General features: G+C 39.3%; 2 protein-coding genes across 3 annotated transcripts; both read right to left on the bottom strand.

Annotated features, from left to right (window-relative positions):
* Positions 1 to 1,684: 1,684 nt before the first annotated feature.
* LOC116650307 (uncharacterized) lies at positions 1,685 to 10,931 on the bottom strand. Of its 2 annotated transcripts, none has more exons than XM_070209995.1 (2): positions 6,650 to 10,931; positions 1,685 to 6,500 (listed from the first exon to the last, which is right to left on the bottom strand). In XM_070209995.1, the coding sequence occupies exons 1-2, from the start codon at positions 6,831 to 6,833 to the stop codon at positions 6,463 to 6,465; spliced, it is 222 nt and encodes a 73-aa protein (XP_070066096.1). In that variant the 5' UTR covers positions 6,834 to 10,931; the 3' UTR covers positions 1,685 to 6,462. The 2 variants fall into 2 exon arrangements, with proteins under 2 accessions (XP_070066096.1, XP_070066095.1); XM_070209994.1 differs by having other exon boundaries at positions 6,650 to 10,925.
* On the bottom strand, positions 2,278 to 2,885 carry LOC138911356 (uncharacterized). The gene is made up of 2 exons (XM_070209929.1): positions 2,502 to 2,885; positions 2,278 to 2,361 (listed from the first exon to the last, which is right to left on the bottom strand). Exons 1-2 carry the CDS (start codon positions 2,883 to 2,885, stop codon positions 2,278 to 2,280), a joined length of 468 nt encoding a protein of 155 aa, XP_070066030.1.
* Positions 10,932 to 22,974: the final 12,043 nt, after the last annotated feature.

Genomic DNA, 22,974 nt, shown 5'->3' with positions numbered 1-22,974 from the left:
ATAATTTTGCTAGCGTTGTCATAGCAAATCGAGTCTGGAGTTGTTATGCTACGCAACGATACAGGAGATGCTGCTTTGCATCCCACTTCGGCCTTTTATTTATTTATTTATTTAATATTAATTCTAAACAGATAAGACACGAGTTTTAGTTTAGTTTAGCTGACGGTTTTTAAGAAGAGTGGTGATGGTCAAGTGAGTGGATGATTGGTGATGTAAGTTTAAGAATATTTACAAGGTATTTTAAAGTGACAATGTGAGTATGATATTATATGTTAAGAGTCAGTTTTTTCTTGCGTGAGTAATATTTGTATTGTTTCGACTTGATCATAGTCTGGGTAGGGTAGAATTTCGTATAAGGTGGTGTTATTTATTTCTCTAGGAATGTGTGAAATAATCAAAATTTCATTCGATTCGGATCTTAGACAAGTATATATTATATTTTAGACAAGTATATATATATATTTTTATATTAAGTAGCTTTTCGGAATTAACGTAAACGTAGGTGCGAGCGAGATAAAAATAAACAGACTTGCTGTTCTATCGCACAAATCATATAGAAGCGAGTGCGCCAAGCACTTTCCTGTAGTGTAAGTGGTTAAAAAATAAATCATATGTATATCTTATTCCCTTCCTCGCGATTTTAGACCAGAAGCCACCGATACTTTTAGTGCCAACTTTTCACTAATGTCCAGTCTATATGTTGTTTGGTTAGTGATTGATTAGCTTTAAATTTAAATTTACAGGAGAGCACGCTCAGTTCTAAAGATAAGTCTGAGGAGCTCCAATATCACAATCGTCAAAGATGTAGACGATATTTAAGTACCAAACTCTGTTAGCAAAAAGTTCAAGTCACTGCCTCTATTCGAACCACAGACAACGAACCGGCGTATTTAAAATTATACCCGTACCCTATGAGAGTTTCAGAATTCGTAAACAAGGAAATCAAAAAATTGCTAAAAGACGGCATAATTACACCATCCAAACCGCCATACAACAGCCCTTCTTTGGTCGTCAAAAAAAAAGGTTTCGACCCCAACGGCAACAAAAACAAACGATTGGTAATCTTAATTATTGAAGCTCAATGAACGAACTATAGCCGATCGATACCCAGTGCCGAGTATTCCCATGATTTTAGCAAGTCTGGGACAGGCAAAGTTTTTCACGACCCTCGACTTAAAATTGGGCTATCACCAAATTTATTAAACAGAACATGATCGCGAAAAAAACAGTTCATGGTCAATGGGGGAAAACACGAGTTCTGCCGATTTACTTTCGGACTGAAAATTGCGGGAAGCATTTTTCAAAGGGCCATCAATGATGTCCTCAGAGACATACGTTGACGACATCATAATTTTTTCCGCGAACTAAGCTGATCATGTTCGGCACATAAACAGAAAGTTGGAATGTCTGTGCAATGCTAACATGCGTGTTGCTCAAGAAAAGACAAATTTTTCAAAGAAATCGTCGAGCTTCTGGGACTCGTATTAACAAAAAACGGGGCCAGAGCCGACCCTGAAAAGGTAAAAGCCATGCAAGAATTCCCTGAGCCAAAAAACTTGATCAGCCTGCGATCACTTTTTGGCCTAGCCAACTATTATAGAGGCTGTTTTGAGGAGATGCTAGTTTGCATCCCACTTCGGTCCCTTTTATGTTTTATAAATTTTAATAAAAATGAGCCTTTAGATTGCTTGTAATGCGTGATTTACTTCTCGAACTTTCAACAATAACTATCTATAGATTAGTGATGAGCAATTTACAATGGTATTTTATGGTGGCTTAAAAATAATAGTATGTGACTTCAATATCGTGATTTGAGAAGCAAGGATATATTGTAATTCAGATATAATATTATTCAGAGGGCTTTCTGCTGCGAACAGAGGCTTTATCAAAGATTTTGCAGCAACAGCTTGCCCACTGACCAACATTCTCAAAGGAGAAAACGGCTCCGTGAGTAAACACATGTCCAAAAAAATCACGAACGTCGATTTTGGCAATGGCTCTCTTGACCAGACCATTTTGTGTACGAATGACTGCTACTCTCACAATGCCGTCGTCATCCGTGATGACGATGTCGACTCGACCAAGCGGCCACCTGAGTGGTGGTGCATTGTCCTCCTTGAGAAGCACGATGTTGCCGGCCTGAAGATTTTGCTTGGACATCGCCATTTCCCGCGCTCTTGGAGCAGCGACAAATACGATGTACTTCATTTCTTCCAATATGATTGCTGCATGTGACATATTCGCTGCCAATGGCTGAGCGATCTAAGCTTAGGTGAGTTATGTCTGGTTCGTCGATAGTGGCATTCGCTTTGCCCCAGATGAAGTGCCCAGGCGTGAGTATCTCCAAGTCATTCGAGTTTTCTGTAATATAGCAAAGCGGTCTTGGGTTAAGCATTGCGAATATTTGACAGATGAAAGTTCGGAATTCGTGGATGGAGAGAAGAGAATTTCCAACGACGCGGTAAAAATGATATGTTGCTGACTTGACAGCGGTCTCCCACAATCCTCCAAAATATGATTCCCAGAGCTAGGCAGTTGCGAACAATCTCATTGCGCTGGGGATCGCTTATAAACAGGTCGCGCAGTTCCTTCAGCTCATTTCGAGCACCCACGAAATTTGTTGCGTTGTCTGTCCATATTGTATGCGGTTTCCCTCGAAGGCTGATGAATCTCTTCAGGGCAGCGATAAACGATGACGTGGACAGGTCCTCTACCAACTCTAAATGCGTTGCTTTCGTTGCAAAGCATATAAAAATTGAGATGTAGCATTTCGTTGGTGAGCGATTGCTGACCTCTGATTTGACGTAGAAAGGACCGCAAAAGATGATGCCATTTACGTGAAACGTCGGACTTGGCTGCACACGCTCAGCTGGTAGCGGGGCCATGACTTGCCCCAGAAGTTTAGGTCGCATTCGAAAGCAGCGCACGCACCTGTTGATGATATTTGAGACAGTCATGAGACCTCCGATGGGCCAGTATCGCTGGCCGAATGTTGCTAAAAGGAATTGCGGACCAGCATGAAGAAATTCAAAATGATAATAAGGGATCATAGCTGCGGTGACTGGGTGGCGTTTAGGCAACAATAACGGATGCTTTGCTTCATATTCCAAGCTTGAGTTCTGAAGGCGCCCGCCGATGCGCAAGAGTCCCTCAGCGTCCAGCAATGGGCCCACTCAACGAAGTTTGCTTCTTGTTGGAAGCGGCCTTTGTAAGCTGAGTGTTTTGTACTCTTCGGCGAAGTGCGAAGTTGAATGTTTTTTATAAGTAAATGCGTTCCGCACTTGATATCATCTGGAGTGAATGGACCTTTTGATCTAGTCGAATCAGATCTTTTTAGCACTATAAATCGATACCCGTATGCGAAAGTGCGCTGTAACTTGGCAAATGTGTTGTTGAATATACAACATTCCGATAGGTCCGTCTTCGTTGATAGTACCAGCACTTTCTGGCGTCGCTTTGGAAGCTTAAGGGGATAGGCGACGTTTTGAGGCTAAGTCGAGCTAGCGGCCTGTATGAATAGGGGTCCATTATGCCATAGCTGTGAGTCCAAAAGTTCCAAAGGTGTGCATTCACGTGATAAAATGTCCGCAGGGTTCAGCTGAGAGGGTACATGATGCCAGGTCATGCCCTTGGTCCGCTCCTGTATTTGTGATACCCTATTGGATACAAAGACGTTCAACTTTGAAGGTGAATCACGAATCCATGCAACCGCTACTGTTGAGTCGGTCCAGCAATGATATCTGCATTCGAACTGAACGCACTTGGCAATGTTTCCTATGAGCTCTGATAATAAAAGTGCAGCTGCCAGCTCAAGCTTTGGGATTGTCAGCGTCTTTAATGGGGCGACCCTTGATTTAGAGCATAGCAAATGTGATAATACCCCTTGCATTTCGGATCTGGCAAATACGCAAGCACCATAAGCGGCTGTGCTGGCGTCGCAAAATCCATGCAGTTCATACGTAGCCAGTGGCATCAATACAAAACGGGAGAATTTCAAGCTGCTGACAAATGAGAGTTGCGATATGAGTTTGATCCATTCGAAGTGCAGCGACTGCGACAGGCATTCGTCCCAATTGACCCTTTCCTTCCACAGTGCTTGGAGAAATACCTTTCACATGGTAACGATGGGCGCGATCAATCCGAGCGGATCGTAAAATCATTGATAATATGGTCCGATTTGTGAGTGATCCTTCGGGTACGATCTCCGCAAAGTTGAAAAGCAGGCTATCAGAGCTATGGCTCCAAGCTAAACCAAGCGCCTTTGCAATGTTGGTGCCATCCCTGAACTCCATTGGCTTCTCACAATCGGATTCACTTTTTAATGCATCAGGCTCGATTGAGCACCACTTTCTGATTGGAAAGTGACCTTTAGCCAGTAGCAGTTTTACTTGTTGTCGGATCTGAATGGCTTCTTCTATAGAGTCCCCTCCAGAAATTAAATCGTCTACGTAGAAGTCGCGATAAACTATCTTTGCAGCTAATGGAAAGGTAGGCTCTTCGTTGTGGGCCAGCTGCTGCATCGCTCGAATTGCTGGAAACGCAGCGGGTTTGGTTCCATACGTTACTGTATCCAGGGTGTACGTCCTTATGCTTTCATTTTGGTGATCACGCCATAAGATGAACTTCAGAAATTGATCTGGATGCGTTATTCGGACACAGCGGTACATCTTACAGACGTCACCGCACAAGGCAACCTTTAAAAAACGAAAGTGAATTAGAATGTTGAATAATTTGGGTTGAATTGCTGGGCCTGTATGCAAAAGATCATTCAGAGATGCGCCTGATGTGGATTTGGCTGATCCATCAAAAACGATGCGCAATTTGGTGGTTGAGCTATCTGGCTTTTCTACGCAGTGGTGGAGTAAATAAAATTGTGGGACAAGATGCTGCTTGGAAGCCAAAGACATGTGGCCCAAGTCGATGTATTCGCACATGAATGCAGAGTAGCTCTCCTTCAGCTGGTGATTTTTGTCCAATTTGTTTTCGAGCGACTTGAAACGTCGTAGACCACGTTGATATGAGTCTCCTAGCGTGCCGAAGCTGAGCTTTGCTGGAAGCCTAACTGAATATTTCCCTGACCTTAGTCGCGTGTAGCCTTGGAGAAATAGCTGCTCACATAGAGCGTCTTTATCAGAGAGCGCTGGGGTTGTACCGCAGCAATTATCGACTTCCCAGAATCGTTTTACAATATCCGACAGTGGATCCTCCCATGGATTAGGTTCCTTGTAAAGGGCTGAAAAGGATGTGTGTTTGTTGTGTACGCGAGAGAGTCCTCCATACGCAATCCATTCGAGCGTGGTCTTTTGGAGCGTTGGTAGGTTATCCGCCATTCAAATTTGGCAGATGCAAATGAGATCGAAAAATAGTCCGGCACCAAGTAATAAATCTATTCTTTCAGATTTGAAAAACATTGATTTTGCGAGCGAGATTTTTTTGGGGATATTCCACCCAGAGATGTCTAACCCAAAGTGGGGCTGATAATCCGTTATACTGCGAGTAACGACTGCTGAAAATGATGTGCTGAAGCTCCTGTCACGTGACTGCGCCGATATGTTAGTGGACATATTAGAAGATAGGGTTGATTCGCCTATACCAGATATTGATACGGCAGCATGATGAGTTTTGAGTTGGAGCTGCTTTACTAGACGAGCAGTGATAAAGTTGAGTTGAGATCCAGAATCCAGTAATGCGCGGCAGGGTATGAATACACCTGAGTGGCTCTTGGCATATAAGATGACGGTTGGAAGCACTATATAGTCTACAGGCTGGGCATTCGTGGCTTCAGGTGCGAATTCAAGAGCAGCTCTGACGAGAGTTGAAGACGGTGGATTACTTAAAGACGATGCGTGAGGCTGGATCGTAGTTGCAGCCTGCAAGCTTGGTGTACACAGTGCAGATGATTGAGTTGTGATGAGGCTTATGTTCAGCAACGAATGATGTTTTTGTTGGCAATGCCTGCAGTGACCTGAGCGACATTGCTGCAAGCCATTTCCTTTGCGCAATCAGTTTAGGCAAATATGCAATCGCTTGGCCCCCTTGTGGCGCAAACTTGGGGACAGATTCATAAACAACGGGCATTTAACAAGAAAATTCTCTTTTGAGTCACAAAAATTACAATTTTGCTGGTAATTGTTAGATGAGGATGCAATGAATGTGTTACGCTTCAATTTTTGAACATTTCTGGTAACCTGGTGGCTAGGCGTAGGTGCTGTAGCGCCTTTCAAGTTTTCCATCATGCGGCATCTCTTCTCTAAGAACGCCAACATATCCGTCCACCTGGGTAGCTTATCCGATGCAAGCGCCTCCTGCCACTTTTCCTGGGTGTGTTGATCGAGCTTGTGCGATATTGTGTGTATGAGTAATCCGTCAGCCAGCTCCTTAGTTGTTGACATGGTGCTATGCGCCCGAAGATGCGAGTTAATTTTGTCACTCAACTCACGCAACGCCTCTGCTGATCCCTTTTCAACACCTGGCAGCCCGAATATAGCCCGCACGTGGCTCTGAAAATGTAGCAACTTATTATCAAAACGCTTTATGAGTAACTCCAACGCCTTGGCGTAATTCACGTCGACAGGCTCTAACGATTTGATTGTGTTGAGAGCAGCACCGTCCAAGCACGCACGTAAATGTTGTAATTTCTCAATCTTACTTAGGTCCTCATTGCTGCCAATGACAGTCTTGTACATGGCGTAAAAATCCGGCCAATCCTCGTAGAAGCCGCTTAACCTGAGCAGCTGCAATTCCGGTAGGCGAGACTTACGGTTGAACAAGTGACCAAATGTGTGCGTACTTTCAGCAAACCGTGGGATAGTTGTTGAATTGGCGTCAGTCATACGTCCCTTAGTGACTACATCCACTTGACGAGCGAGATGGGATATGATCTTCCAGTAAACCTTCTCGAAGTCTGAGCGAGCAAATCTAATTTTTCTAGCCTTGACTGGCTGATATCAAACTCGGCCTTCATGCTCTCCGCAGATTCTATACGCACCATCAGATCGGTCTCGTCAAAGCTGATCATCTCACCAACGCTGAAGATATCGGTCATTGCTAATAGGTGGCGTTGAACAGAACGCATTTGGCTTTGTAAAAGTCTTTTTCAATTGTCGAATTTTCCATTCTGTCGTTGGCGAGGTAATGTTTGGTTGGTACGTTTTGTTGAATGCTCACTGTACTCCGGCCTGTCACCAAAATTCACTTATGGAGAAGGGCTATGCCCTTGACCACTGCGAATGTCACAGAGTGCGCAGTGCGAGAATGCGAGTACCGTTTTATGTGTGCAGCGGCTTGTGTATGTGTATGTATCGAGATCAATTGTAGCGGCACTTGCATTCACATTCATATGTATGTATGTAAGTATGTAGGTATCTGCTCGACGGCTTCTTTTCTAAGCAAACGGTTGGGCTTGGCACTGATATGCACCAAACAGATTGGTTATAATAGCCGATCTGCTAAATAACGCGATAAGATCGTTAGAGAGAAGCGCGCAGTCGAGCCGGTGTGCGAAATACATATGTATGTACATACATATGTACATATATCTGTACTTGAGTTTAGTGCCTATGCTGCAGCAGCAAAAGAGCGATGAACAACGAAAGTAAGATTTGCGGCAAGACGAGAAGCAAGAAAGAAATTCACGCCGGGGTCACCAATGTTTTGAGGAGATGCTAGTTTGCACCCACTTCGGCCCCTTTCATGTTTTAAAAATTTTAATAAAAATCAAAGGAGCCTTTAGACTGCTAATAATGCGTGATTTACTTCTCAAACATTAACAATAACTATCGATACATTAGTGATGAACAATGGGTTTTTATGGTGGTTTAAAAATAATAGTATGTGACTTCAATATCGTGATTTGAGAAGTAAAGATATATTGAAAGTCAGATATAATATTATTCAGAGGGCGTTCTGCTTCGAACAGAGGCTTTATCAAAGATTTTGCAGCAATAGCTTGCCCACTGACCAACATTCTCAAAGGAGAAAACGGCTCCGTGAGTAAACACATATCCAAACAAAATCTCAGTTGAGTTCCATGAAACTCAACGCAATGCTTTCGAAACCTTAAGGAGTATTTTGGCATCAGAAGATGTAATCTTCATGTACCCGGACTTTAAAAATCCTTTGATTTGACCACTGACGCTTCTATGGACGACATCGATGCCGTTTTGTCTTAATATGGTGGGCCAATAACTATGATTTCCAGAACACTCAAAGATAGCGAATCTCATTACGCTAACTTGAGAGTTGCTGGCCTTAGTATGGGCTTTAGGGAGGTTACAAAATTATCTATATATGACAAGGCAAATAATATATGCACCGACCATCAGCCCCTTACTTTCGCTGTCTCTGACAGAAATACAAATACAAAAATCAAAAGATGGAAAGCATTCATTGACGAACACAATGCCAAGGTGTTCTACAAGCCGGGTAAGGAAAATTTTGTGGCCGATGCCCTATCCAGACAAAACGTGAACGCAATGCCAGGCGGGCCCTTATCGGACGCTGCAACCATGCACAGGGAGACCTTGTTAGCCTACACGATAGAGGCAATTGAGAAGCCATTAAATTGTTTAAAAAAAAAAAACAAATTGTCTTAGAAAAGGCACGTTTCCCACTACAAAGGAAATTGATAACCTTCTGCAAAAAAATTCGCCACATCATTAGCTTCGTGGACAAAACTTCACTGTTCGAGATATTAAATCCACTCATCATCATACCGTTTTATGTGTGCAGCGGCTTGTGTATGTGTATGTATCGAGAGCAATTGTAGCGGCACTTGCATTCACATTCATATGTATGTATGTAAGTATGTAGGTATCTGCTCGACGGCTTCTTTTCTAAGCAAACGGTTGGGCCTGGCACTGATATGCACCAAACAGATTGGTTATAATAGCCGATCTGCTAAATAACGCGATAAGATCGTTAGAGAGAAGCGCGCAGTCAAGCCATTGTGCGAAATACATATGTATGTACATACATATGTACATATATCTGTACTTGAGTTTAGTGCCTATGCTGCAGCAGCAAAAGAGCGATGAACAACGAAAGTAAGATTTGCGGCAAGACGAGAAGCAAGAAAGAAATTCACGCCGGGGTCACCAATGTTTTGAGGAGATGCTAGTTTGCACCCCACTTCGGCCCCTTTTATGTTTTAAAAATTTTAATAAAAATCAAAGGAGCCTTTAAACTGCTTATAATGCGTGATTTACTTCTCGAACATTAACAATAACTATCGATACATTAGTGATGAACAATGGGATTTTATGGTGGTTTAAAAATAATAGTATGTGACTTCAATATCGTGATTTGAGAAGTAAAGATATATTGAAAGTCAGATATAATATTATTCAGAGGGCGTTCTGCTGCGAACAGAGGCTTTATCAAAGATTTTGCAGCAATAGCTTGCCCACTGACCAACATTCTTAAAGGAGAAAACGGCTCCGTGAGTAAACACATATCCAAAAAAAATCTCAGTTGAGTTCCATGAAACTCAACGCAATGCTTTCGAAACCTTAAGGAGCATTTTGGCATCAGAAGATGTAATCTTCATGTACCCGGACTTTAAAAATCCTTTGATTTGACCACTGACGCTTCTATGGACGACATCGATGCCGTTTTGTCTTAATATGGTGGGCCAATATCTATGATTTCCAGAACACTCAAAGATAGCGAATCTCATTACGCTAACTTGAGAGTTGCTGGCCTTAGTATGGGCTTTAGGGAGGTTACAAAATTATCTTTATATGACAAGGCAAATAATATATGCACCGACCATCAGCCCCTTACTTTCGCTGTCTCTGACAGAAATACAAATACAAAAATCAAAAGATGGAAAGCATTCATTGACGAACACAATGCCAAGGTGTTCTACAAGCCGGGTAAGGAAAATTTTGTGGCCGATGCCCTATCCAGACAAAACGTGAACGCAATGCCAGGCGGGCCCTTATCGGACGCTGCAACCATGCACAGGGAGACCTTGTTAGCCTACACGATAGAGGCAATTGAGAAGCCATTAAATTGTTTTAAAAAAAAAACAAATTGCCTTAGAAAAGGCACGTTTCCCACTACAAAGGAAATTGATAACCTTCTGCAAAAAAATTCGCCACATCATTAGCTTCGTGGACAAAACTTCACTGTTCGAGATATTAAATCCACTCATCATCATACCGTTTTATGTGTGCAGCGGCTTGTGTATGTGTATGTATCGAGAGCAATTGTAGCGGCACTTGCATTCACATTCATATGTATGTATGTAAGTATGTAGGTATCTGCTCGACGGCTTCTTTTCTATGCAAACGGTTGGGCTTGGCACTGATATGCACCAAACAGATTGGTTATAATAGCCGATCTGCTAAATAACGCGATAAGATCGTTAGAGAGAAGCGCGCAGTCGAGCCGGTGTGCGAAATACATATGTATGTACATACATATGTACATATATCTGTACTTGAGTTTAGTGCCTATGCTGCAGCAGCAAAAGAGCGATGAACAACGAAAGTAAGATTTGCGGCAAGACGAGAAGCAAGAAAGAAATTCACGCCGGGGTCACCAATGTTTTGAGGAGATGCTAGTTTGCACCCCACTTCGGCCCCTTTTATGTTTTAAAAATTTTAATAAAAATCAAAGGAGCCTTTAAACTGCTTATAATGCGTGATTTACTTCTCGAACATTAACAATAACTATCGATACATTAGTGATGAACAATGGGATTTTATGGTGGTTTAAAAATAATAGTATGTGACTTCAATATCGTGATTTGAGAAGTAAAGATATATTGAAAGTCAGATATAATATTATTCAGAGGGCGTTCTGCTGCGAACAGAGGCTTTATCAAAGATTTTGCAGCAATAGCTTGCCCACTGACCAACATTCTTAAAGGAGAAAACGGCTCCGTGAGTAAACACATATCCAAAAAAAATCTCAGTTGAGTTCCATGAAACTCAACGCAATGCTTTCGAAACGTTGAGGAGTATTTTGGCATCAGAAGATGTAATCTTCATGTACCCGGACTTTAAAAATCCTTTGATTTGACCACTGACGCTTCTATGGACGACATCGATGCCGTTTTGTCTTAATATGGTGGGCCAATAACTATGATTTCCAGAACACTCAAAGATAGCGAATCTCATTACGCTAACTTGAGAGTTGCTGGCCATAGTATGGGCTTTAGGGAGGTTACAAAATTATCTATATATGACAAGGCAAATAATATATTCACCGACCATCAGCCCCCTTACTTTCGCTGTCTCTGACAGAAATACAAATGCAAAAATCAAAAGATGGAAAGCATTCATTGACGAACACAATGCCAAGGTGTTCTACAAGCCGGGTAAGGAAAATTTTGTGCCCGATGCCCTATCCAGACAAAACGTGAACGCAATGCAAGGCGGGCCCTTATCGGACGCTGCAACCATGCACAGGGAGACCTTGTTAGCCTACACGATAGAGGCAATTGAGAAGCCATTAAATTGTTTTAAAAAAAAAACAAATTGTCTTAGAAAAGGCACGTTTCCCACTACAAAGGAAATTGATAACCTTCTGCAAAAAAATTCGCCACATCATTAGCTTCGTGGACAAAACTTCACTGTTCGAGATATTAAATCTACTCATCATCCCAGCCAACGCAATTCACTGAGATCTTCCAACGCTCGCTAGCTTTCAACACGAACTCGTGTCAAACTTCCCAGCCACTTAGTTGTGGCATTGCAAGAACTATGTGTCAGATATTAATAACAAAAACGATCAAATGGAAATCGTTACGACAGAACATAACCGAGCGCACAGGGACGCATAGGAAAATGTTAAGCAAGTCCTTCGTGACTACTATTTTCCCAAAATGACTAATTTGGCAAGTGAAGTTGTCACAAATTGCAAACTCCATAAAAACAAAAACTTGGAGTCTCACCAATATCTTGATATGCTGGCGAAATGTTGCATGTGGACATTTTTTCCACCAATTAGAAGTTTTTCCTTACTTGTGTAGACAAATTCTCTAAATTGGCTGTCGTCCAAGTGCCCATTATTCAGCTGATCAATCTGTTCCCTAAAACAAAAATGGTATTCTACAATATCGAAGCAGCATTCAATTCTGGAATAATAGTGTCACTTCTGTAAACTAACCACGACATAGACATCGTTAACTCGCCAGCGTTACATCGCGCTTCCAATGGTCAGGTAGAAAGATTTCATATCACCTTGACGGACATAGCTCGAAGCCTAAAAATGGATAAGAAAGCCAGCGATACGGTTGAACTAATTATTATGGCGGCAGTGGAGTATAACAGGTCAATCCCCTCGGTCACGAACCAAAAACCGGTGGATATCATACAAGTTAACAACTAAGTTAAACTCAGTAGCTTTTCATGAATAATGCTGATGCGCCAAATTTGAGTTCAGCGCTCTGCGCCAAGAACGAACAACAGTGGTATGCTGACACTTCATATTCGAAGTGAAGCGCTGCGCTGTATGGAATACTGAGTCGGCTTGCCGACCATGCAGCGTGGGATCAACGCAACTTACCCAAGATAACATTGTGTTACATCGCAGGACATACATTAATTAATAATTTACATGGCATATGCCACGCTAGAAAAACTCGAAAAGGCACAGCAAGCTGCACTTGAAAGATGTAATGCAGCCAGTCAAAAGAAGGGTTTTCTAAGTGAGCGAAAAGGTTCTGGAAAAAGACGAACCGCAGATTGGGAAACAAGCTATCGCCCCTCTATATTGAAAAGAAAGTCGAGGCAGATCTGGGGAGAACGGTACTCATTGGGGGAAGAATTGTTCATAAGGACAGCCTCCGTTGACACCGTAATTTGTTTTCTTTGTTTTTTAACGTGTTCTTTTACAATCAAATTTAATTTTTTATAATCAGGTCCACATACGTTATCGGTAGTGGATAAAACGATTTTCCCCACTAGCTACCTTCTTTTTCAACTGCAAATTTAAACTTTATAGCCAACAATATAACAAGCCAATACACTTGCTTCCTTAACCGAAAGGTTTTTATAGCCTCTGGTCCTTACACACTTCTTTAGATTCTCATACAAAAATTTTCGCCCTCATTCCGTTAGAATAAGAGCTCGCAGCTAAGTTCATATTATTAACCGAGCAAACCTTAATTGGTTTTTTTTTTATAGGATTCAATCTGCAATCTTGCTAATGCTAGGTTTAGTACAGAGTCTGATCATCGACTATTCGTATTCCACATATATTTCGATAATAGACGGAAAAGTATTGGTATGGGAACAGAGGGACTACTTGAGGCATTCATACAACTTAATTTTCGATCGATCGCACCTATGCCAGCTATATCATATAGTGGTCCGATCTTAATATGATTTTGCATATATATGAGAAGTATAGTAAAACTAATAAATGCCCAGTTTGGTCAAGATATCTTGATAAAAAAAAGGTTTTTAATCAAAAACCTAGTTTTCGACCGATCGTTCCTATGGCAGATATATAATATTAGTAGTAGTCCGAGATAAATAAGATTATACAAAAATGAATCCTTTAAATGCCGTGCTTAATTAAAATACAACAACTTAATTTTCGACCGATCGTTCCTATGGCAGCTTACTGATATAGTGGTCCGATCTTTATATGATTTTGCCTACATATGAAAGGGTATAGTAAAACTAATAAATGCTGAGTTTGGTCAAGATATCTTGAAAAACTAAATATTTTTTCATACAACAACTCAATCTTGGACCGATCGTTCGTATGGCAGCTATATGATATAGTGGTCCGATCTTAACAGGATTTTGCATATATATGAGGAGCATAGTAAAAATAATAAATGCCGAGTTTTGTCAAGATATATTCATAAACAAAACGTTTTTTCATACAAAAACTTAATTTTCCACCGATCGTTCCTATTGCAGCCATATGATATAGTTAGTTAACGCATAAGAGTTACACGTAAATACAATACATAAGAATACCAAAACACTGTTTTATCCATTCGCTCCAAACGCATTCCGCTGACACAGAAGTTCAGCGCCCCGACTGTTTTGTCGGCAGCAGCAGCGTGACACTTGATTATATCGCAAGTGGCTACGTTAGCGCTTATGATGAGCGGCTTGCCGACCTTGTATATTATGAATTTTTGTAGCTTTGGATTTCTGCCTTTAGGTTTACCTATATACCTTTCTTGTATTTTTGAGTTCTGTGAAACGCGCAAACATATAAGACGCTAATAAACATTGATACGGAAATAAAGTCGTAATCATTATTTTTTATTATTACCGCCTAGTCCAAGACTAGCGAAAGGGGGTTAAGTCACCTCCGCAACATAATAACTATAACAAGTATCACCGGTGGACCAGGAGCAGACATCGCAGTCGCTACGTGGGACCGCACAACTTCGTAATTTGTATATATTACTCCATTACTCACGATTTTGGACTAGATGCCACCTATATTTTTTGTGCCAGCTTTCATCCACTGATGCCCAGTCTATATGTTGTTTGGTTAGCACTAATGCTTAACATTCCCTGTTATCTACATGGGACCTGCTGCCAGAATGACCGTTTGTACATCTGATAATACATGCTATTGATAATGTGACGTCATTATCCTACTACAACTCGGCCTGACAGTCGTATCTCCTGATCAAGATTAATTGCCAACCAATTTAAGCCACAATACAAATGCAATTGACTTTTTCAGTATACACAAATATTCTATGGTACAATAAGATATACCGGATCAAATAATCATAAAGATCGGTTAAGAAAAAACCAAAATTATATGCAACTGCGAATGGCTACTGCCCCATTTTTATACCCTTGCAGAGGGTAATATAATTTTGTCGTGAAATGTGTAACGAATAGAAGGAGACAACTCCGACCCCATAAAGTATATATATTCTTATTCAGCATCAACAGCCGAGTCGATATAGCCATGTCCGTCTGTCTGTTTCTATGCGAACTAGTCCCTCAGTTTTAAAGCTATCTTAATAAAACTTTGCAGAACTCCCTCTTTCTGTTGCACGCAGCACATATGTGAAAACCAGCTGGATCGGACCACTATATCATATAGCTGCCATAGGAACGATCGGTCGAAAATTAAGTTTTTGTATGAAAAAACATTTTGTTTTTTAAACATATATTGACCAAACTCGGCACTTATTATGCTCTTTGCACGATCGAAAATAGTCTTTTAATGAGGCAATGACTTCTTTTGCATTAGTTTGTGAATCCATCGACTTCCACGAAAAGAAATTTTTTACGTCTACCAGAATGTACTGGCCCATAATGATCTATATGTATTATGTCAAAAAGTTTGTTTCCTTTTGAAATAAAAAGCAGTAACCCCTCTCCCTTTCCAGTTTTCGGTGCATACGCTATATTTTTTAAACAAATTTCAATATGCATCGCGCATTCGTCTTATTTTTTTTGAAATCCAATAATTTATGCCAATTATGTCCACCATTTTATTCCTACCTACGCACCAAATCCTAAAGGACTGGCATTACAATGTAATTCTATTTCATTTTTATAATTATAAAGTGCTAAAATGGGGGATTCCATTAATTTGTTTTTTTTGTGTCAAGAAACAACTTAATTTTTTTTTCTTTGAACTCAAACTGCTTATCTTTTCTTAATAGATCGTATTGCGTGAATTACACATGCATAAGAACTTTAAAGTATGTATGTATGTGTTGTTATTCACCGCTCTGGCTTCAGCCAGCAAGAAATTAATTTTGTTAGTTTTCTAGCGCAGACCATGACCTATCCCAAATTTGTGTTCATAGATGAATGCATTTTGTGTACTGAGGTTGGTCCGTAGAATATATGTATTTCTAAGTCGATGCAAATATTTACATAAGTTCTTCAAATTGAATTTATATTATTTTTATTCTCCAATTAAGAAATAAAAGAGTGCTAAAAAATTCAATAACATATATATTTGAATAAATAAATATGACTTTTGATTCAATATTTAGTTAGATATTTTATTAATTCAATTTAGATTATTGCGCTTGGGATAGGGGATAGGTCTTGATCTGCGCTAAAAAACTAAGAAAATTGTTTCTTTGCCAGCCAGAGACTTTGCCAGAGCAATGGATAACAACACGCATACAAACATATTTGCTTTCACGGCCCTCATAGAGCCGAAGCTGAGAGCACATTCTATTTTGAGCTTTTTCGCTCTCGGCTGTGAGAGCGCAATGCTACAGATTTCGTTTTCATTCTCAATTTTCAAAAAATCAAGCTGCATAGTAGCATTTTGTTGTATGGCGTTACTCAACTTAGTGTTTATATTGTCTTTGGCCGAATGATGTGTACTTAATTGATTCTTTGTCTACAAAAAGTTGGAAATATCCATTCTTTAAGTTTAGTTTTGAAAAACCGCTTTTGTTTACTAAAGAGGATAATTGTCTTTATTCAGTACCTTCCTATTGTCTATGCACAGTCTCATGTCCCCCGACTTTTTCTTGACTAGCACTATTGGCGATGGACATTCGTAGGTACTATGTCGTATTACTCCCTTTTTTTTTAAATATTCATCCAACAGTTCTCGCAGCTTTTCCTTTTCTGTATATGCAACTAACAGCTAAAAGGTTTTAAAATTTCTATGCTAAGTTTAATTTAACATTTTGTATCAGGTACATCTAATCTTGTTGCGTTTATATAACTACATTCAATTAATTTTAAAAACTTGCATTTTGTCTCGTAGTTTACTGTCTTGCCATAGTTGTATTCAGCTATGATATTTTCAGTAAAATTGATATGAAACATCTCTTTATCAAAACTTTCTTTGTATAAGCAATCTTTATCCGATTTTCGTTCCTTTCCTTTAATTTTTCGTCACCATATTCATCATCGTTATCTTTTTCATTAATTTCATCATTTATATATTTCCTAACATTTCGTTGCTAATATTTTCATTCCGTTTTTGGAAAACTATTGTTTTACTAACTGTGTCATTTGTAACTGCTTATTCCTTCCCATTATTTATTTAAATTTCAACTTCTTTAACAGTCTCCATAATTTTCATAATCCCTTCATTAATATTTATGTTGTGGACAACATTTAATTTTAATAAATGCTATTTGGATACCCGAGTCTATGCGGCATGCTGAAATTAACGGTATTGTAGATCTGTGTATAAAAATTTTAACGTATTTAAAATACTTATTTACGGCTGCAGTTTTCCTCTCCGGCACTGGCCAACAAAATGACCAAATGCCCCGCACGCATAACATGATCCAGGCTCCCTTTTTGGCATACGGAATTCTTTGGCTAGGTGTCCTGTCTCACTACAATTGTGACAGCGTATTTCCTAGCTGTCGGAATGATATAATGAGTTGTTCAAATAGCTGGCCAGCTGGTTTTAAAGTACGTTTCGCATTTGCATGTAGCCAGCGCAGCGCATTGCCCATAAGCTTTGCTATTAACAGTAAACGCAAATGTGATGCGTTTAAATTGTACACTTGCGCATTATTCTGCAATTGACTAATCCAGTTGCGAGCGCATGAACTACCAACGTACTCCATGGCTACTTCTTTAATCCATGCAAACGATGTAGACGATGCTTCATTAGCTCATTACCACAGATGGGTTCACCAACAAAGTCGCTATAATTATCAGCAATGTTAACAACGATATTGCTAATATTGTTCTCGTTGTTTGGTCTGCTGCTGTTAACATTATCTGTTACGTTGCTGCTGCTGACGTTTCCGTCGCTTGCATTGTTTCCATTTCGTTGAAGTTTACGGTTCTGTCGCTTACGTTGTTTCAATTTTCGTTGCTGCCGTTACTTTGTCCAGCCCGTCTCCCCTGCACTGCGTTTTGAATGTCTGAATGAATTTGTTGAATTTAATCCTTGCTGGCTTCGATTTCTGCTTTAAGCTGTTGTCGCACAGCAAACTCAGCGGTTGCCATAAATGCTAGTAGCTTGGAAATCCAGACTCCTTGTGTCATCTGTGGTTTGTGATCAGTCTTCTCTTGTTTTTATGGCCACCAAACTGCAGTCGGGTTGTCTGACCTTGACTCGGTTTCAGTAATCGACTTCGTCGCTTGTTGTTGATGCTTACTGAAAATATCGTCGTCACTGTCGCTTTCGTCCAAGTCTGGATCATGCTGTAGTAGTTGCATATTATTGTGTAATTCGCTGCCTGACCGGTACTCTGGCGGAATGCCGCGCCTTTCTGGCGAAATCGCATTCAGCCGTGCTACCAATTCTGCTTTACAGCCTGTGGTTGGCAAACCAAGCGCAGACAGCCACTTTATTAATCGAACTATAGAAAATATATTAATTTTAACTTCGTTCATTGTGAGTAAGGACCACTTCTGAGAGGATGATGGTTAAGCCCGTTGAAGGTTATTCTTACTTTTTTATTATTTTATCTAATATGATAGACTTACAAAAAATCCTTACATGGAGTTACTTAGGGTACGCATTATTCGGACCTCGACTGTAGCTTTAATCTTTTTTGTTACAATATATGGATAAGCTGCGGCAGCACCTTTAAAACGTAAACAATAAAGATTCCGTTTAGTTTATAACTACGACTCTTATCTGTATAATACAGTTTTATGCAACAAACTTAGTACCTAAGATGAGAGCGAAAAAAAAAAAAGTAAGTGGTTCCAGTCGGAAATAAATAAATTTAAGAAAAAGTTCCCTTGACAGGGTTCGAACTCGCAACTGACAGCAGTACTTGCAGTCGACTCTACTCAACAGCCACACCAGGAAAAACAAAAAATTTCTTCCCCGGTGGGGCTCGAACTCGCGACAGACCGCACCACTTGCTATGCCTCTACTCAGCAGCCACAGCAGTAATTAAGATCTTATGATAAAAAAAAGAAACTAAAATAAGGTGCGTAACGAAATTATACGAAACTTTTTATTTCTTAACTTTTTTTTGTTTGAGTAATCTTAGAAGTATAGTAATGCTTTATTTTCGAAAATGTATATGAAAGCAACATCATATAATAACATAGGCATTTAAATGTACATAGGTTTTAAAATATTTGAAAAAATAAGAAAAATTACACTTTTCGAGTGTAACGATATTATACAAAAACTTGTTTTTTTAGCTTATAAAACCATAAATCTTTGAGATAATGGCTTAAAAAAAATTTGAACATTAAATAGGGCTTCCTTGTTCTTTTCCTACATTGAATAACCTTCTTTTCATTGAGTTTATTAAATTTGCCAAAAGGGTTTGGTCCAATTTTCCCCATTCTCTTAAAATCCTCCTTCTTAGTTCAGTAAGACTATCAAATTTCTTATTTTCGGCGTAAACACGAAGTACAAGAACTCCCCAGAGGTTTTCAATAGGGTTCAGATCAGGTGAACACGCAGGCCAGTCCAAAGTATTGACTGAGGATGACAATAGGTAGGCCATCGTGTGACGACTGGTGTGAATTCTTGCATTATCTTGCATGAAAATGAAGGGACTTTCCCTGTTATCCTGTAGGAAGGGTAGGAGAGTGTTGTCCAACACTTCCACATAATCTACGCTTGTCATTCTGGAAGTCACAAAGCCGAGTTCAAGGGTGCTACACTTGGTAAATGCACCCCATACCATAACAGAAGCACCTCCAAAATTCCGTTTTGAAAATACGAGGAGTTCCTTACGCAAATCGTGCCAATAGCCGCGAAATCCATCTAGACCATCTCATCCGAAAAAATAAAAAATAAAAAAAAAAACGTGATGTAACCCCTTGCCTTTTTGTCGATTTGGGTCAAAATTTTGAATTAAGCACTTATGAAAAAAAAAAAACTTAAATAGCATTACAGAAAAAAGTCGCAATAACCATGCTGTTAGAATGCGAAGCAGACGCGCATGAATGTGTGTGTGTACATGCATACAGAATTTCTTAAAGCTGCTGGCCCATCCCATTGCGCAGTTGCATATAACTTTGGTTTTTTCTTAGCCGATGTTTATGAAATTTTCTACAGTATATTTTATTGTACCATAGAATATTTGTGTATTCTGAAAAAGTCAATTACATTTAAATTGTGGCTTAAATTGGTTGGCAATAAGTTGGGTTATTAACTTGACTTATAGCTCTGCGGTGTTAACGGGGAGGTGGCGTAGGTATAAAATAAAATAGGTATAAAATGTAAGATACTTGATATATATTTAATATTGTAGAAGCATTATATCATGTTTGGTGGCTCTTTTTCTTATTATTTACCCAATTTGCTCAAAAAACAGGAAGACGATATCGATTGCTTGAAAACGGAGTAAGTTATTAACTATCGGAAACAAACTCGATCTGGCAGGCACTAGGAGCACCTACATCTTAAATTTCAAGTCTCTAGCTCTTATAGGTTCTGAGATCCTTGCGTTCATACATCAGGGCAGGCGGACAGACAGACAGACGGACATGGCTAGATCGACTCGGCTATTGATAATGATCAAGAATATATGTATATACCTTATGAGGTCGGAGATGATTCCTTCTACTTGTTACATTCATTTGGATTTTGTACAAATACAATATACACTTATACCCAATACAGGGTACCATTTCTGCCCCAAAAACTAACTTCATCTTCTGACCAAATCTTTATTCATTATCAGAATGTTAGAGGTCTCATTTCAAAGCTTAAACATTTTTTCATGGCCAGCATTTCATTCGATTCGGATATAATAGCATTTTTAGAAACATGGCTAAGCTCAACCATATCTGATTTTGAGGTTTTATTGAATAACTTTATTTTGAATAAATGATCTGCCGACTCGAGGTGGTGGGGTGTTAATTCCCGTTAAAGCCACTCTCCAGTCAGAACTTTTCTCAATCAATTACATCTGAATTTTTTAAAGTGTATGCTTATGACATTTAATCGTGCTACACCTTATCTTGTCAGCTATACAATCGACAATACCCCCTTGCAACGTATACTAACAGTTAAGGATTTAGGCGTTATTTTTGAATCTAAACTCTGTTTCAATCTTCACATAGATACCATCGTTAATAAGGCAAATGGTGTACTTGGATTCATTAAACGATGGTCTGAAGATTTTAACAATCCTTTCATAACGAAACTTCTCTACATCTCTCTTGTTCGCCCTATTCTTGAATACCTCTCTTGCATCTGGTCTTCACAGTATAACAATAGCCAGGATCGTATTGAATCTGTTCAGAAGCAATTTCTGCTTTTTGCCTTATCAGGTTTAAATTGGGAACCCTTCGTCGTTAACCAATCGTAGGACAATCCTCGGTGTAGTCTTTCTACATAAGTTGATTGTTGGCGATATAGATTCTACTTTTCTGGTAGAGCGTCTTTAATTCTCTGTTCCGGCTAGACCAACCAGAAATTATCGCCCCTATTTTCGTGCACAACAGACTACGCTTTGCACAATCCTTTTCGCGTGCTAACTAAAAATTACAATTCATATCGGTCGGGCTGTGATTTCCCCAGCGGGTTCCCATTAGTTTTCTCTTTGTCCTATCTACTTAACACTCTATATATCTAGCACACATTTCTTTACTTAGTAACAATTTTCTTACTTTATTTTTGCCTTTTTACTGTATTTTCTTAATTATTATAGCAAATAATATAGCAAATATTATAACAAGCTCGGCATTTATTAGTTTTACTATACTGCTCATATATATGCAAAATCTATTGAGATCGGACAACTATATCATATAGCTGACATAGGAACGATCGGTCGAAAATTAAGTTGTATGAAAAAACATTTTGTTTATCAAAAAGCCTGAAAAAACTCAATATTTATTAGTTATACTATGCTCCTCATATATATGCAAAATCCAATTAAACTCGGCATTTATTAGTTTTACTAATCTTCCCATATATATCCACAATCCTACTGAGATCGGACTACTATATCATACAGCTGCCATCGGAACGATCGGTCGAAAAATAAGTCATATGATAAAAAATTTGTTTATCAAAATATCTTGACCAAACTTTGCATTTATTAGTTTTACTATACTCCTCAACTATATGCAAAATTCTATTAAGATTGGACGACTATATAATATAGCTGCCATAGGAACAATCGGTCGAAAATTAAGTTGTTGAATCAAAAACATTTTGTTTAGGAAGATATCTTGACCAAACTGGGCATTTATTAGTTTAACAATACTCCTCATATAAAGGGGAAAATCCTATAAAGATCGGATAACTTTCTCATATTGCTGCCATTCATCGGTCGAAAATTAAGTTGTTGTATGAAAACACATTTTCATTTTCAAAATATCTTGACCAAACTCGCCATTTATAAGTTTTCTTATGCTTCCCATATTTATGCAAAATCCTATTGAGATCGGTCAAAATTAAGTTGTTGTGTGAAAAACATTTTTATACTCTGAACCCATTAAAAATGGGTATAAGGGTGTATTGTATTTGTGCAAAATCCAAATGTATGTAACAGGCCGAAGGAAGCGTCTCTGACACCATAGAGTATATATATTCTTGATCAGCATCAATAGCCGAGCCGATCAAGAAATGTCCGTCTGTCTGTCCGTCTGTCCTTCCGTATGAACGCAAGAATCTCACAACCTATAAGAGCTAGAAGAAATTTTAGATGTAGATGCTACTAGTTCCCGCGCAGATCGAGTTTGTTTCCGATATCGATCGCAATTTTGTCAAATAATGAGATCTAGAGTCACCAAACTTGACATATAGCTTCTAAAATAGAATATATATATGTATTTGATGTTGGAAGAAGAGGGTTCAGGGGTTCCCCTAGTCGGGAGCTCCCGACTAGAACCTCTTACTTGTTTTATCAAGATATCTTGAACAAACTCGGCATTTATTAGTTTTACTATAGTCTTTATGTATATGGAAAATCCTATTTAGATCGGACCACTATATAATATAGCTGCAATAGAAACGATCATTCGAAAAGTAAGTTGTTGTATGAAGAACGTTTTGTTTATGAAGATATCTTGACCAAACTCGGCATTTATTAGTTTTACAATACACCTCATATATAGACAAAATCCTATTGAGATAGGACCACTTTCTCATATAGCTGCC

Source organism: Drosophila virilis, chromosome 5 (assembly GCF_030788295.1).
Source record: "Drosophila virilis strain 15010-1051.87 chromosome 5, Dvir_AGI_RSII-ME, whole genome shotgun sequence".
Classification (NCBI taxonomy): domain Eukaryota; kingdom Metazoa; phylum Arthropoda; class Insecta; order Diptera; family Drosophilidae; genus Drosophila; species Drosophila virilis.
This window is presented reverse-complemented; position numbering and strand designations above follow the sequence as displayed.

Coding starts and splice junctions, on each gene's coding strand:
- LOC116650307 (XM_070209994.1), bottom strand. CDS start 5,330: ATGGCGGATAACCTACCAACGCTCCAAAAGACCACGCTCGAATGGATT.
- LOC138911356 (XM_070209929.1), bottom strand. CDS start 2,885: ATGGCCCCGCTACCAGCTGAGCGTGTGCAGCCAAGTCCGACGTTTCAC. Junction 2,362..2,501: donor GAATCATATTTTGGAGGATT/GTGGGAGACCGC, acceptor GCTATATTACAG/AAAACTCGAATGACTTGGAG.